The 13,778-nt window shown below is 38.8% G+C and overlaps 1 protein-coding gene across 1 annotated transcript; it reads right to left on the reverse strand.

Annotated features, from left to right (window-relative positions):
- Window positions 1-9,642: 9,642 nt before the first annotated feature.
- On the reverse strand, window positions 9,643-13,750 carry LOC145474121 (uncharacterized; the record flags this gene model as incomplete). Its single annotated transcript, XM_081455109.1, has 3 exons — window positions 9,643-10,060; window positions 10,884-13,384; window positions 13,481-13,750. Coding segments are annotated over 3 exons (2,784 nt in total), but the record flags the coding sequence as incomplete, so codon positions are not given.
- Window positions 13,751-13,778: the final 28 nt, after the last annotated feature.

Genomic DNA, 13,778 nt, shown 5'->3' on the forward strand with positions numbered 1-13,778 from the left:
TGACCGAGGAATAGCAAGGTCAGTACTGCAAGGCCAAGGTTTGCTTTGTTTTTGCAGGTCTGTAATCAGCCCATCTACATTGTGCGAGAACAATGCCCTAGTTAGCCAATTAGAGTATGCATTATATCCTTTACAAACACAAACCTTGTCAGTAATATTGATTTATTCTATCTTGTTTTACTGTACACTTTCAGGAATGAAATCATACCCAAGTTGAGGGAGTATAACATATTCTTTGGGGAAGAAAAGCTCTCCAGTTAACTAGCAAGGAGGTAATGTCTTCACAGGCTACAAGAATACCTTTTCTGACTAAATATTATTATTTTAGATATATTTTAGTGACCTTCAAGTTAAGATTTTGTATAGAAAAATGATATGCACCTATAGTCTCTTTGACACATAATCATAACTTGATGTAATATTAATAGTGTCACTGTTGAAGATTGAGAATTTTTCGATTGTCAAGAATAGTTGTGGCTTGGATATTTCATAATACCATGCTACTGTGGAGTATTGCTTTTAGAGCCTCGACACATTTACCTGTACAATAAAGTAACATGTCCTAATTTAATCAAATATGTGCCATTTATGGTTCTATAATATGTGCTACCGCATCACATCTTTAATTTACGAGTTCAAACTGAAAAATGGAGGGTGATCTACATTCTGCGTGTATTCTTGCTTTTGTACTTATTCTCTGGTTTAAATTAATTCATTTAAGACATTTGGCTTGTCTAGCCCTTGAGCCACTTCCTGTCTGATCTCTGCAAACCATGAGTGTTTTGCCTCTTGTTCAGACAAAATCTGTTGAGTGAACACGTATTCGAGATATACACGTCATTTGTTATTAGACTTGACAGCTTTCTCACTAAGTACTGGCCGCCAGCAAAAAAGCTGGCTATTTCGGTTTCTGAGCCACCTATTTGTGAAATAATATTTCTGTAAGTTATTAAGAGTAATTTAGGGACAATACAGGTTTTTACGACCTTGACTGAACCTTGACTGTCTTTGTCTCAGGACAGTCAAGGCTGTAGCTAAAGAGGGTGTGGCGATCGTGTTAAACTATGCTAGCGCTGTGGGATAAAAATTGGAAAAAGTCTTTATAACCCTTAATATTCTTAGTGTTTTGAACTTTTCCAATTTTTTTTTTTTAGGAAATATGCCCAAGAGAATAAAAAAATATCATTTCAGAGCCTATCAATAATTTATTTTAAAATTTTATGGGGGAGCCTCCCAAGAGGCTTGTCCCTTCAGCATCTGAATCAGCGTCAGCCATCTACTTCAAATCCTCTACTCCCTGAATTAATGAGAATCCTGAACACAGTAAAGTACACTTCACTGTCGGACTTAGACGTGTCTATTTTTGTATATTAATTAATACTTTTTCAGGTTGGAGGCAGGTTTATTCTTGAAGGCATTCTCAAGATATACTGGGGATTAAAGGTGCCTGTTATGCTAGCAAGCCACAACCTTTCCAATTGGCATAGACGGTCTCCAAAAGAACCGAATGGTTATGCGAGAGTTTTAGCTGCTAAGAAAAAAGATGGCATTGTGAGTATATTTGGATGAAAACGTCAGAGCCAACAGCTTGTCTAGCAGTGCTGGTGCTTCAAACGTGATTTTCTTTAGCATGAAGTGTCTAGCCAGGAGTGTCGCTATTCAATCCCTTGGTATCCAATGCTCTTCATTCTCATATTAACGGTAAACGCCCAGAACCTTTGTCATGTCAACCCAAATAGATTTGCTGGTCTGACGGTCAGTGTGCTGGACTCAACACAAATTAAGGGGTGCGTGGAAAAAAACCCTTACTCTTGATTTCATGTCAAATTCTCTTCTTTTTTTTTCTAGGAGAATCTTCCAGTCTATCAGATATCTCTTAGGGTCTTTTTTCATGTCCATGCAACCCTGAGAATAGCCTTCAAACTGCCATCACATCATAGTTTAGACAATAATAGCCTAAAACTTGGCCTTCTGTTGTAATTAGTTACAGTGTATATAACGCTGTTTCTATCTCTGACAACCATTCCATACCATGTTATGTCTTAAAAAGATCACGTAGTGGGGAATGGCAGATCTAGGGGAGGGGACTGGGGGTGTTTACCCCCCTACCCCCTAATTCAGCCAATTAGTAATTTGGGCCCAAAGGGCCTGGAAAAATTATTGCTCCCTTACCTTATAAAGAGGTGTGGATTGGCCACTGCAGGGCTCCGTGGGATGATCATGACTAAATATCAGGTGTGCATTGCTGATCAATATCATAACCCCCAAGGATAATGGACAAAAGTGAAGTGAAGTGCTGATCAAAATCTTAACCCCAAGGGATAATAGACAAAAGTGAAGTGATGTGCTGATCAAAATGTTTTTGAGATGGGTTGTTGAAGTACATTGTAAAGAATGAAATTAATTAACTTATGGTGTACAGAAGTGCTGAAATTAACACTAGAACTGATTTGAAATCCAACAGAAAACAAAGTTGACTGAGGTTTTTAGTAAGAGTACATGTATTTTCTTTAGCTGTGATTTGACACATGTTTGGGATAGAATTTGATATGGTAGTTATTTTTCTGAATACTGAAATGTGATTTACTAAGTATCTTCAATTTGCAGTTATGATACCATAATTATTACTGCACCCAAATTTGCAGTTACATCGACAGTCAGAAGCCTCTGTCACATCTATTGTACTGATATCCTGCAATTTCAAGTCACTGAAATAATATGGCCAAATTTTGGTGCATTAAATATGTAATGTATGTGTTAACTCAAGTTGATTGTATTTTCTGGCTACTCCTCCATTTTTAATGGCATGTGTTTTATTTATTAGCAGTTTACTGAAAAGCGTCCAAAGATATAATAAAATTAGAGTTGTGCGACGTTGCAGTGTTGCTGACATCATTGTCATGGTAAAAATGAGAGTTTTATTGCGGTGTGAATATAGAGTAGTGGAACTTTTATTATAATAGATATAATTGCTTGTGATCTCTGGTAGCCTTTGAATGTGCAAACTGACTCTATCTGTGCGAACTATTTACGTGAGACCACAAACAAATGCCTATTATACTAATTCCACTAATTTATATTCACACTGTGATAGAACTGTCATTGTTACCTTGATAATGATGTCAGCAACATTGAAACATCGGACAACTCTAATTTTGTTTTATTTATTATTTCTATTTTCAGCTATTTGTTATATCGTCAGAAGTTGCAAGAGAGACTTGCAGAAATCTCCACTGCTGTATAACGAAACGCAACTGCCTGCAAGGATTTCATTAATTTTTTTTTTATTTTTATGCTATAATTCTAAAAGAAATATATTTATTTATTTGTTTAAATAAAATTAAACCTAAAGGTAACTTAATAAATGATTATAGATGTCCTTAGACTACAAGAAGTCCCTCTTTCGCTTGGTCCGTCCAGTGTGTCTGCAAGCCATTTTTTTCATGCGGCTTTCTTTCACGTCATGTATGACTGACCAAGCGAAAGAGGGACTATACTCGTAGTCTAGATGTTTTAGGCACTTTTCTAAAAGAATTACAGGTCAAATGCTAAGAGTTCTTTTTGTAAAAAAATGTACATAGCTTCTTGTATGTTAACTATCGAAATCAGAAAATTGTGAACAGAAGACTTATTGGTGGCATGTTGTTATGTCATACGGTTAAACCAATCAAATACAAGATGAAGAAACAATGAAAGCCACCTGTAATATTTTATTGTATCCAGAGGTTTAGCCTATCATTGGATTTGTTGTGATACACTTGTTGAAAATTTGAGAGTTTTCAAAGCCATATGGCACAAAAAGTATTTACATATATATCAGGCTCAAATTTCTTGTGACATTTTTCAAATTGTGCCACACCCTTTCAACATTTAGAGGTGACATTTTTTGTAGCTTAATCAAATACTGAGGTGTCTATAGTAAGCTAATAAGGCAACTATTGTTGACAAAGATATTTCTCCTATAGAGTAACTTAGAGAGACAAATGTGACCTTCCGTATGGTCTGCTTGCGATCCATTTTGTGAGCCTGTGTTCCTTGCCTGGTTAAAAGAAGGGGAACAACAGGTCTCCCAAAACAGCTGGCAATTGAACTCATCCTTGGGATGAGTATAGGTACAGTAAACACCTGCATAATTATAAGAGCCTATGATTTCGGGGGTTCAGGCTGATCTAGTTCTTACTTACCAGGTACTTAGAGAGAAATCAGCCAGAAAAATGTTCTTAAACTGGAAACGACATTTAAATCCTTCCAGCTGTAGCTCAGAGTTATTCAGTTGGACCTGGCTAATTTGAACTCGGTTATTCTGAATTCTGAATTCCCCATTATTTCAAACTCCTTTCAGTTATTTACTATTAGCTAATTCGAACTCCCGCTACTTCGAACAATTTCTAGTTCACTGCGGGTTTGAAATTGCAGGTTCAACTGTAGTTCTTTAACATGAGTGCTTTCTTATTCTGGCATCCTCTTTCTTTTTACACAAGTACATGTTTTATGTATCAGGCTGAATAATGGTTCTTATATATATGGTGCTTTGTTTGCAAAGTTTCAGCCTGATGTTCTTACCCCACTTGTTTTCATAGGCAGGTGCTTACTATATTTTCTGGTCCTACACATGTGGTGTGGTTTTTGTCTCAGCTGTGGTTTTGGCAGGCACTCAGGTCAAAAATTGACAGCACTCTGTAATTTGGCCCAAGTCAACAAACTGCAAGAGAGATGAAATTTGATTTCTCCTTACTGACTTTGCATTGTCATGCAGGTGGTGTTGAGAATGAGGGATATGATCAAAACCAAAAATTCTCAAAACTTACATTAAGAGAATAATGGCAATCAGTAAGGAGAAATAAAATTTTGATCTTGGGGCCGATCCTTGACAACCATTCTTTTAATTTGTAGATTATGAAAAAGGAGAAAATATAGGAAAGTCAACACCAGTCTCTTTACAGCAAGAACTCTTGAATCATGAACTCTTGAGATATCTTGTACAAATTTTGTGGTTTAACCCTTTCAGGACCAAATGATTGCTAAAAAATGCTGTTTTTAACTGTAAAATCAGTTTTTTGACTGTCATGACGCTGAATGGGCCTTAGTTTTGCTGAAAAAACTATCTTTTTGCCTAACTGATAGATTTCCCCAAGATAAAGTACGAAAGTGAAGAGTATTGTAATTTGGTGCATGTGCGTAGGCCACAATTTGGACTGATAACGTTGTTTGTCAATTTGCTACGTCAGAATGCCGCTGATATCCAAAACCAACTGTTGTGCAGATAGATCTATCCTAGCTCTACCATCTGCTCATGGCTCCTTGGGCGTCAAAGGGTTAAATCATGGTAGGAAAGCTCTTCATATAATGTACAAGATTAGAATTTTGCATAGTGTTAAATGCTAAATACTCTTGCTAATATATGGCCTTGTACAAGAAAATGTCAAGTCTTCATGGCTTGATTGTCCATTGTTATAGAGATCAATCAATGAATGATAATATATTTATTTAAAGTTTATGAGGATTCTGAAAAGCATATTCACCAAATCCAAAGTATTATTGACTCTTACCTTTAACTGAATATTTCAAAGTGTTAAGTTTTATTAAGACATGCTGTACTGTATGTACATGTGTTTTTGAAAGAAATATTAAACCAATCGGAATTGAGAAAATCGAGTTGTGTTTAATTTTTAAGGTTGGATGAAATTACAGCTTGAGTTAGATCAGTTGGTAGTTTACCAGTGATGGGTAATGTTTCAGGGGACAATTTTGCCAGATCTTGAAGCATAATAGCATAATTAAGAAGAGGCAACTCAGGGAGTTTATTCATCATCATAATTATCATCATATTGGTCACATAATGGCTTCTGAAGTTTATGCAGAGCCATGTTTTACTTCATAATAACTGAGGCAGAAAACCCAAAGCAGGAGAACCAGAAAAGGAACGGGCAAGATTAACATTTCTCAGTTCTAATGACTGAGGTCGCGGCTGAAACTGGGGTGAGGAGTAAAGGTACGGTTAGCTTAAGGCTCTTGGCCCCTCAGCATATTGCCCCTTGCCTTTCACCCTCCCCCTCCCCCCACCACTTGCCCCTCAGCCATGTTGGACATGCCATCATGCTTTATGGGTGATGTTTTGAAGACAGGCAGGTACAGAACTCCGACCTGACCGGATACTGTTAGTGTCTAACATGAAGCACTCTCTTATATGAAAAGACATTTCATAACATTACATGACGTAGCAAATTACATCGCACCATTCGTGATTGAAGCTCTGTGCGTCTACTGGCTCTTGACAGTAAATAGCGATCAGAAGACGAACCAGGTTGGAAAACGAGAGAATGAAGCTCCACCGTTACCAGCGGATACACTCGGTGTACATGAGCAAAAGACAATGCTCACAGCCATTCAGTTTGTTATTATTCTTGGAATTTGTCCTAATCTAGTTTCAGGTGTTGGTTTTGCCAGAAGAAATGAGATCAGGATCTGCTGCTGCTCTGAACATTTACTGTAGTACCAAGAGTGAAAGACGCTTGTTTGAATGCGTGAACACACTCGTCGATTGTATAGCACAGCATACGATGCATTGGGTGCTCTGGTTTTGTCTAGACATCTTGGCGATATATTATCAAGGCTGCTGATTTGTTATGCTCCTATTACATCAACTTATTTAATGTCAAATCAAGCAAAACGGATTTGACAAGCTTGGAATCCCGGTCACAGCATCACAAGTGTTTCTGAGAACCTCAGTGATTATTCATGTGATAATGTTGATGAGGTGTGCAAAAAATCACCTGATGTTTGAAAGGATTGCTTGATATGTTAGCTCCAGAACCCCCACACATGACTAGAAACAATAATCATAAATTATTTATCACTCCATCTGAAAGAGAATTGTGTGCTCAGAATCTTCAAAGAATTTCAGGGACTGTGTTTATCAGCCAATAGTAATACGAGAACTTCTGACACTACAAAGGGGAACAATGAGTGTAGGGAAACAGCCAATAAAAAAACAATTCTGTGAAAACAATTGTCTGGTGATAATGGAAAGGTAACTGGTAATCAAGGAATGAAAGATTCAGTGCTGCCATCACAAACTCCAACATGAATGAAAAATGTTTGCAGCCAACAGGCTTGTGAAGCCAAATGGAATGAAGGCAGTGTTACTCGCATTTCTTGAAGGATCAGCAGGTACCGGTATTAAAGGAAGGGGTACATGAAAAAAGACCCTGAGTGACCTCTGATAGACTGCAAGATTCTCCTAGCAAGTTGCCTTTTGCCTCCTTCTACATTAAAGGAGAATTTGACACGAGATCAAGAGTCACTTAGGATTTTTTTTTGATGCACCCTGTCATACAAAAACATAGGCACTCAAGGTGTGCAAGAGTTATTTTTTTGTGTGAAGTGTCGGAGATAGGAGCATTCATGGTACAGTAATGATTTGGTTTATTTGACATTTTTTCTTTGGTTGCGATGTTACATCGGTCATGGTAAGATAGCTAAATAGTAAGCCATAAAATGTTTGACTGAACAAACTACAGTAATCTGACATGTCTCCAGATTAATGTAGATACCATCTTATTTTCTAACAGGCAATTTGATTCGTTCCTTGATACAACCCGGTGTGACATGCACACATGCATAACTCCCTCACTCACTGATCACATAACACTTCCAACCCCCAAGAGGAATTTTTGCTCAAAAATACTCAAGTTAATTTAGGGACTTTTTTGCATTTTATACGAGACGTAAGTTTACCTTTTCACACAACACAACACAACACAACTTCACTGAAAATTGAAAGAAAGAGAAAAAAACCTCTGACACGTTGAAAGTCTGATTTAATTAAATTGCACTTTAACTTGGTGCCACGCAGTCTTCAAAGAACATTTGAACAGTTTTCATACTTTTTACCTTAAAAAATATCAGACTGAAATGAATGTCATCAAATAAAACTATTAAACTGCTACTGCAGAGACATAAAAACCGTCCAGAAATGAAAGCTTTTTTGTTTAATATCCTGGAAACAATAGCCGATAACTTGTCAGCTCTAATTGAATTTACTCCCATATAAAAAACAAAAGTGTTAAGTTACCATTTGTTACTAAAGATAGCAAACATCTCGTGGGAAAGAGTGGTGACGATTCGTCCGCTCTAATTGAATTTACTCCCTTGTGAAAAACAAGAGTGTCACATTACACTTTGTAACTAAAAAACAAAAATATCTTGTTATATTTGCATGCAACAAGAACAAAACAATCATTACCCACACTTACTATTGTAAATGTTAGAACTGTTTCAAATTGAAAGTCTTGTCCCCTCTAAAACATGTCCTAAGAACTAGAAGCGATGATTCGTGACCTCTAATTGAATTTACTCCTTGTGAAAAACAAAAGTATCAAGTTACCTTTAACTAAAAATAAAAATATCTCGTTGCATTTGCATACTACGAACTCGCGAACTGTTTCAAACCTCAAGGCTCATCTTGTTCATTTAGCTAAAATCCTCAGCCTAACCCACAGAAAATGTTGAAGTAAACCCAATATATGAATACTTCCTCCTCTTTTATAGAAGAATGAATACGGCCGTTCTGAACTTTATTGGGATCAGATCTTCTCACATACCATTTACCTTTACAACAAGAAATTTGATTGGCTGTTCATAGTAGATCCAATCTGATTGATGTGACATACATACATCTCTCACTCACTCACTCACTCACTCACTCACTCACTCACTCACTCACTCACTCACCCATTGACCCGTAATATACTCGACGCGCCAACTTAGAGGGATTTTTTTGTAAAAAAGTAACTCAAAAATGGCTATGTGTTGTATGTTTCCCCCTGCCCCCACCCCTTTGATGGGATGATAATCTATCTCAGGTAAGCCCCATTCCCCCTTCCCCCTTCTGCTGCATGTAATTCACAGATACCCATATATCCTTTGTACACCTGGGTGGAGAGAGGCATTGAGAGGGTAAAATAGTTTGCTCAAAAACAACACCATAACCCTGGCCAGGGCTCAAACCCAGACCACTCAGACTGGAGTTCAGTGCATAATCATTAAGCCTTGTCCAAACGGGATATGTCTGGTGATCAAACACAATTCAACAATGTTTCGTGATCAAACACAATCCAACAATGTTTGGTGATTCAAACATGTTGATGTTGTAGTGAGTAGCCAAACGGTATCAAACATGACTGTTTGATCACCGTTTTACATTTTTTGATCACTGTTTTACATTTTTGAGATCAAATTGATGTTGTCATTCAAATTTTATCAGACACGATCAAACAAGGTCTCTAAACAGGAAAATGTTTGGTCACCAAACAAAGTTTGATTGTGTTTAATCGCGAAACATTTCCCGTTTGGACAGGGCTTAATGTCCACATTGAGTGGTCCATGGTTTGAGCCCCTCTCAAAGATAAGGTTAACATTGTAAAAGTCTGCAAAAAAAAAAAAAGGAATAACTAAGCAATTACCTCCCCAATTCCATATAAAAATATACAATGTGATATTTTAAAATTGTTTATTTATAATATTATTGTTATCATCTTGACTTAACACAATTACCAAAACCAACTAGATTTGAAAACTTAAAGCATCACTGTTGATTAACTTCAATAAGACTAAATCAATAATCAGTAATTAGTTATCAGTATCAGTATTAGTTTCTAGGTATTAATCAATAATAAATTTGAAAAATGACTTATGGTAAGACTGCAAATCTCTTATCTTAGGAAATTTTTATGACACCAAATATTCCTGCTTTTTGAAAAAAATAGCAATACATTTGTTTGATATTGATTGTGGACATTTTGATATCAAGACTTCATAAATCGATAAATTTAATTGTTATTTAAACTGATAACTCATAAAATGTTCATTTCAGATTGGCTTTCCAACTTCACAACTTCTCAATTGCCTATAATTTTCATATACCTTTATAGATGCTTGAAATTACTTATTTGCTTAATTCATGTACTAAATGTAAGTGGGGTCTCTGTTTCTTTCCAAGTGAACACAGGGACAGAGCAAGACGTTCACTTGATGTAGAAGTTCTCCTTAATTGTCTTTCCTGAAAAACAAAAAAAGAAAAACAACCAAATTGCAAATCAAACTTTGCTATCATTATGAAATATTGTCATTCATTCAAACAAGAGGCGTCGTTTCCAACTTGAAAGCATGCTAATGGTATTGACCGATGGCTTTCACTGTCTTCATTTGATGGGTCACAGACTTGAAAGTTAGAACTACCTTGTCCAGTGTATCAAATAAAACCGAGGGTTTATGTACAGACTTGAAAGTTAGAATAACCCTGTGCAGCATAATATACAGCACTACATGTAAGAAATGCTCAATAGCTTTCATTTCAACACTTGCACCCCTGGTGTTCATCTACAGACTTAAAAGTTAGAACCACCTAGGGCAGCATAATAAACAGTACCACATGGAAGTATAATTTAAATGGTCTCATTAACAGTGAGGTCATTTGTTTTAGTCGGATATCAACTTAACCGGTAGATTATCGAAATGTATCTCCTCTGGGTACTCCCATGTGGAAAGGTCAGGGATGCTCCTCGGGAAATTTGAATGAAGCCCCTAAAGGAGACCGATATGGGTGTGGCTCGAGCTTTATTTGACCCCTAAAAGATAACACTTAAAATGGAAATAACAGCTTTTTTATTTTATTCAGTGCACTGTAAAAGAAGTGAGACTATGAGTATTTCCGGCCTATTCATATGAGAGTTCCCCGCTCCCTCCGAGGAATCTAGCTAGATCTTTGTTATGGCCGAATTCATGTTTACATGAGAAGTTTGCAACACGTCTGTGCTGGAGGCTACGATTGAGGAATTCAGTTTTGAGATAACATTTTACTGGTTTAATATCCCTCACTGTACCTTGTAGAAGTATGCTCCAAGACGTCTTCATCCTCTTCAAAGCAGTCTAGTGTGACGTCATCTCCAAGCAGCACGAATGGGGCCCAGTGGCAAGTCGCACCGAAATCTTTTGTTTCCCTCATGTGGCTTGATTCCCTCATGTAGTTTGTGGCGCCGTTTAAGGCTTGGCTGGCTTTCATCCCTCGGGCCAAGTGTTTGTAGAACACACGCATGAACTCTAGTGTTGCGTCGTCGTCAATTGCCCATAGTGCTGCAAGAACGGAACGGGCCCCTGCACCCAGAAATGCTCGAGCTATTCCGACCACGCCCTCGTCACAGACCTCTCCTTGGCCACTATGGCAGCAACTCAGCACCACAAGTCTTGCTCTAAGACCAACACTCAGCACATCTGGTATGGTCAGCAAGAAATCCTCTCTAGTGGGGATCTTGGATTTTCTCCACAAATTGGGAGCCAATACTATCTCACCGGCTTTAGAGTTGCCATGTGCTGCAAGGTGTATCAGCGCAACGTTGTTGAGCCTGCTCAGCACTGCTTCCTTCGTAGCATCTGAACCAATGAGAGGGGAAGTCTTGACAATCGCTGCGATCATCTTCGCTTCTTTCCTGGCACTCGGAAGTTGACGTAGTTTCCGTCCTTCATCGTTTACAACTTCTTGCACCCACGGATCTCCTACAACCAGAGCGCCGCGTTTGCAGTGGTGATCGGTTGGAGCATCCAAGATCATCTTCAAACATGTCAGGGAAGGAATTACACGGATGCTGAACGATTCGCACAAGTAGCGGGACTCGGTATCTTGTAAGGCACCAAAAGGAACTAGGAAGAACTGACCATCGGGGACAATAACGAGCTCATTTCCACGAAGGTGGGGAATTACTGGAGCGACAACGGCGTCATAAAGGACGGAGAGGCGTTTTCTGTGAACAGGAGGTGACGTGGGTGATGCCTCTTTGTCACCGTTACGCAGATTTTCTTGGAAACTGAGAAGCGACAAGTCGGTCGGCTTTTGGACTGTCAAGCCATCTTTGTTGCGGAGTGCATCTAGTGACCTATCCTCGCATCTTACTGTGCGTTGAACACCAACCTCTTTGTAGGTTTCCTCGAGGAATGAGCTCGGATCTTCGGAATGGTCTTCAGCGAGATTACTCTGACTGAAGTGGACTTGTTTTCCGTCTTGCAGTAGCCACACATTGATTACATTTTTGGAAACGGCCAGAAAGACAGTGTTGGCGGGGGCGCAGGTAAACAATTCACTCCCTGTTTCTTGCTGTGAGACTTCTGCTGAGTCCTGGCCATGGTGGCATGCTTCAAAACCATACTGTGTTTCCAGCAGGTCGGCTAGAGCTTGTGCGCGTCCCTTCTCAGCAGTTAACAAAGCTTCTTCTCTCTTGTCCAGTCTGAGTAGAGTGGCAGAGAGTGCGGCGTACGCAATTCCAAAGAAATGTCGTATGGAGATCTTCATCCAATCCTCCAAAAGATTCCAGTCTCGGATGGAATTTGCTTTTTCCACAGAAGACTGATAGGAGAGAACAGCATCGCTAAAAAATCTACACTCTGTCAAGCAGTGTCCTTGATATATTAGTGCTTCTGCTTCGTGAAAGTGGTCGTGGCTTTTCTTGGAAATGAAGAGCGATTGATTATTTAACTGCATCACCTGCTTAAGGTCACCACGAATGAGTAATGTAGACCTTAATTTGCGAAGAGCATGTTTTTCGCCTTCCCCGTCTCCGATTTCTTTACAAATGGTTAAACATTTGCTGTAGTAATGCTCGGTCTTCTTGAGATTACGAAGATATTGGTGTATTCTTCCAATAGAAAGATATGCATCGCCTTCTTTACCTTTGTCGCCAAGTTCCATGGAAATGTTTAGATACTCTTCGTAGTACGACATGGCGCCTTCAATGTACTTTACGCAAAGTACCTCATCCAAGGCTGTAAGGTAACATGTGTCGCCAAGATTCCGGTACGCAAGCCCCTCTCCAGGTCTGTCTCCCATCTTTCTGCAATCTGCAAGATCCTCGCTGTAGTACTTTTTGGCATTTTCGAAGTTCCTGCCAACTTGATACAAGTTGAAGTGGGGTTCACCTATTCTCTCTTGCTGAGCTGCTGCCAATCCTGTTTCCTTCATAATCACCACGCGGCGCTTAAAGAATTCTTCCGCGTTATGATAATCATGGGCAAGATGGCACTCCCATGATAAAGACTGATAGACCGCTGCTAAAATGACACCGACGCTTTCTTCTCCTTCTCGGTCTCCTAATTCTCTGAAAACAGCCAGACTTTGTTTGAAGAACGATATTGCTTTTTCGTTCTCACCACTCGCCAACAATTGGAAACCCTTGCCCGCTGCCGGGAACCAACTCTTTTTATCCTTTGTGACGCTACTTTCAGGGAGCCAAAGGTACAGCAGGGCACGGTCAAAATTGTGTCGAGCTCCATAAGACAGTCCTCTGCATTCACCAATGATTTTACCTGAGAGGATTCCTTTTCCGTCGTTAATTTCCTGCGTGACAAACAACTAAATAAGCCAGGCAGTCTATCGGTCAATGAAACAAGAAATTTTGCAGGCACATTTATCTCAAATATTTGACCATTATACCTTGACCACATCAGTTTCAGTCTTGGCGTTGAGGTTCTGTGCATCATTATTTTTAGCCTCATCCTTAATAGACTTGCCCTTTACTTCCTGCAAAGTCTTGTTTTCCCGATCAATCTTCTCATAGTCAAGGTTAAGAACACTTTGGTGTTTACCGCTGTAGGGCTTTGGCCTCAGGCAAAAGGTCTTTTTATTAGCTAGTCTTCCCTCGATTGGATTGGACAGTTTTTGAAAATAGGTTAAAGTTTGGTATCGATATTGCCGAGGAGACAAAAAAAATAGAAGTTCAAAATCAGTAAAA

This window comes from Orbicella franksi, unplaced genomic scaffold, assembly GCF_964199315.1.
Source record: "Orbicella franksi unplaced genomic scaffold, jaOrbFran1.1 SCAFFOLD_666, whole genome shotgun sequence".
Taxonomy (NCBI): domain Eukaryota; kingdom Metazoa; phylum Cnidaria; class Anthozoa; order Scleractinia; family Merulinidae; genus Orbicella; species Orbicella franksi.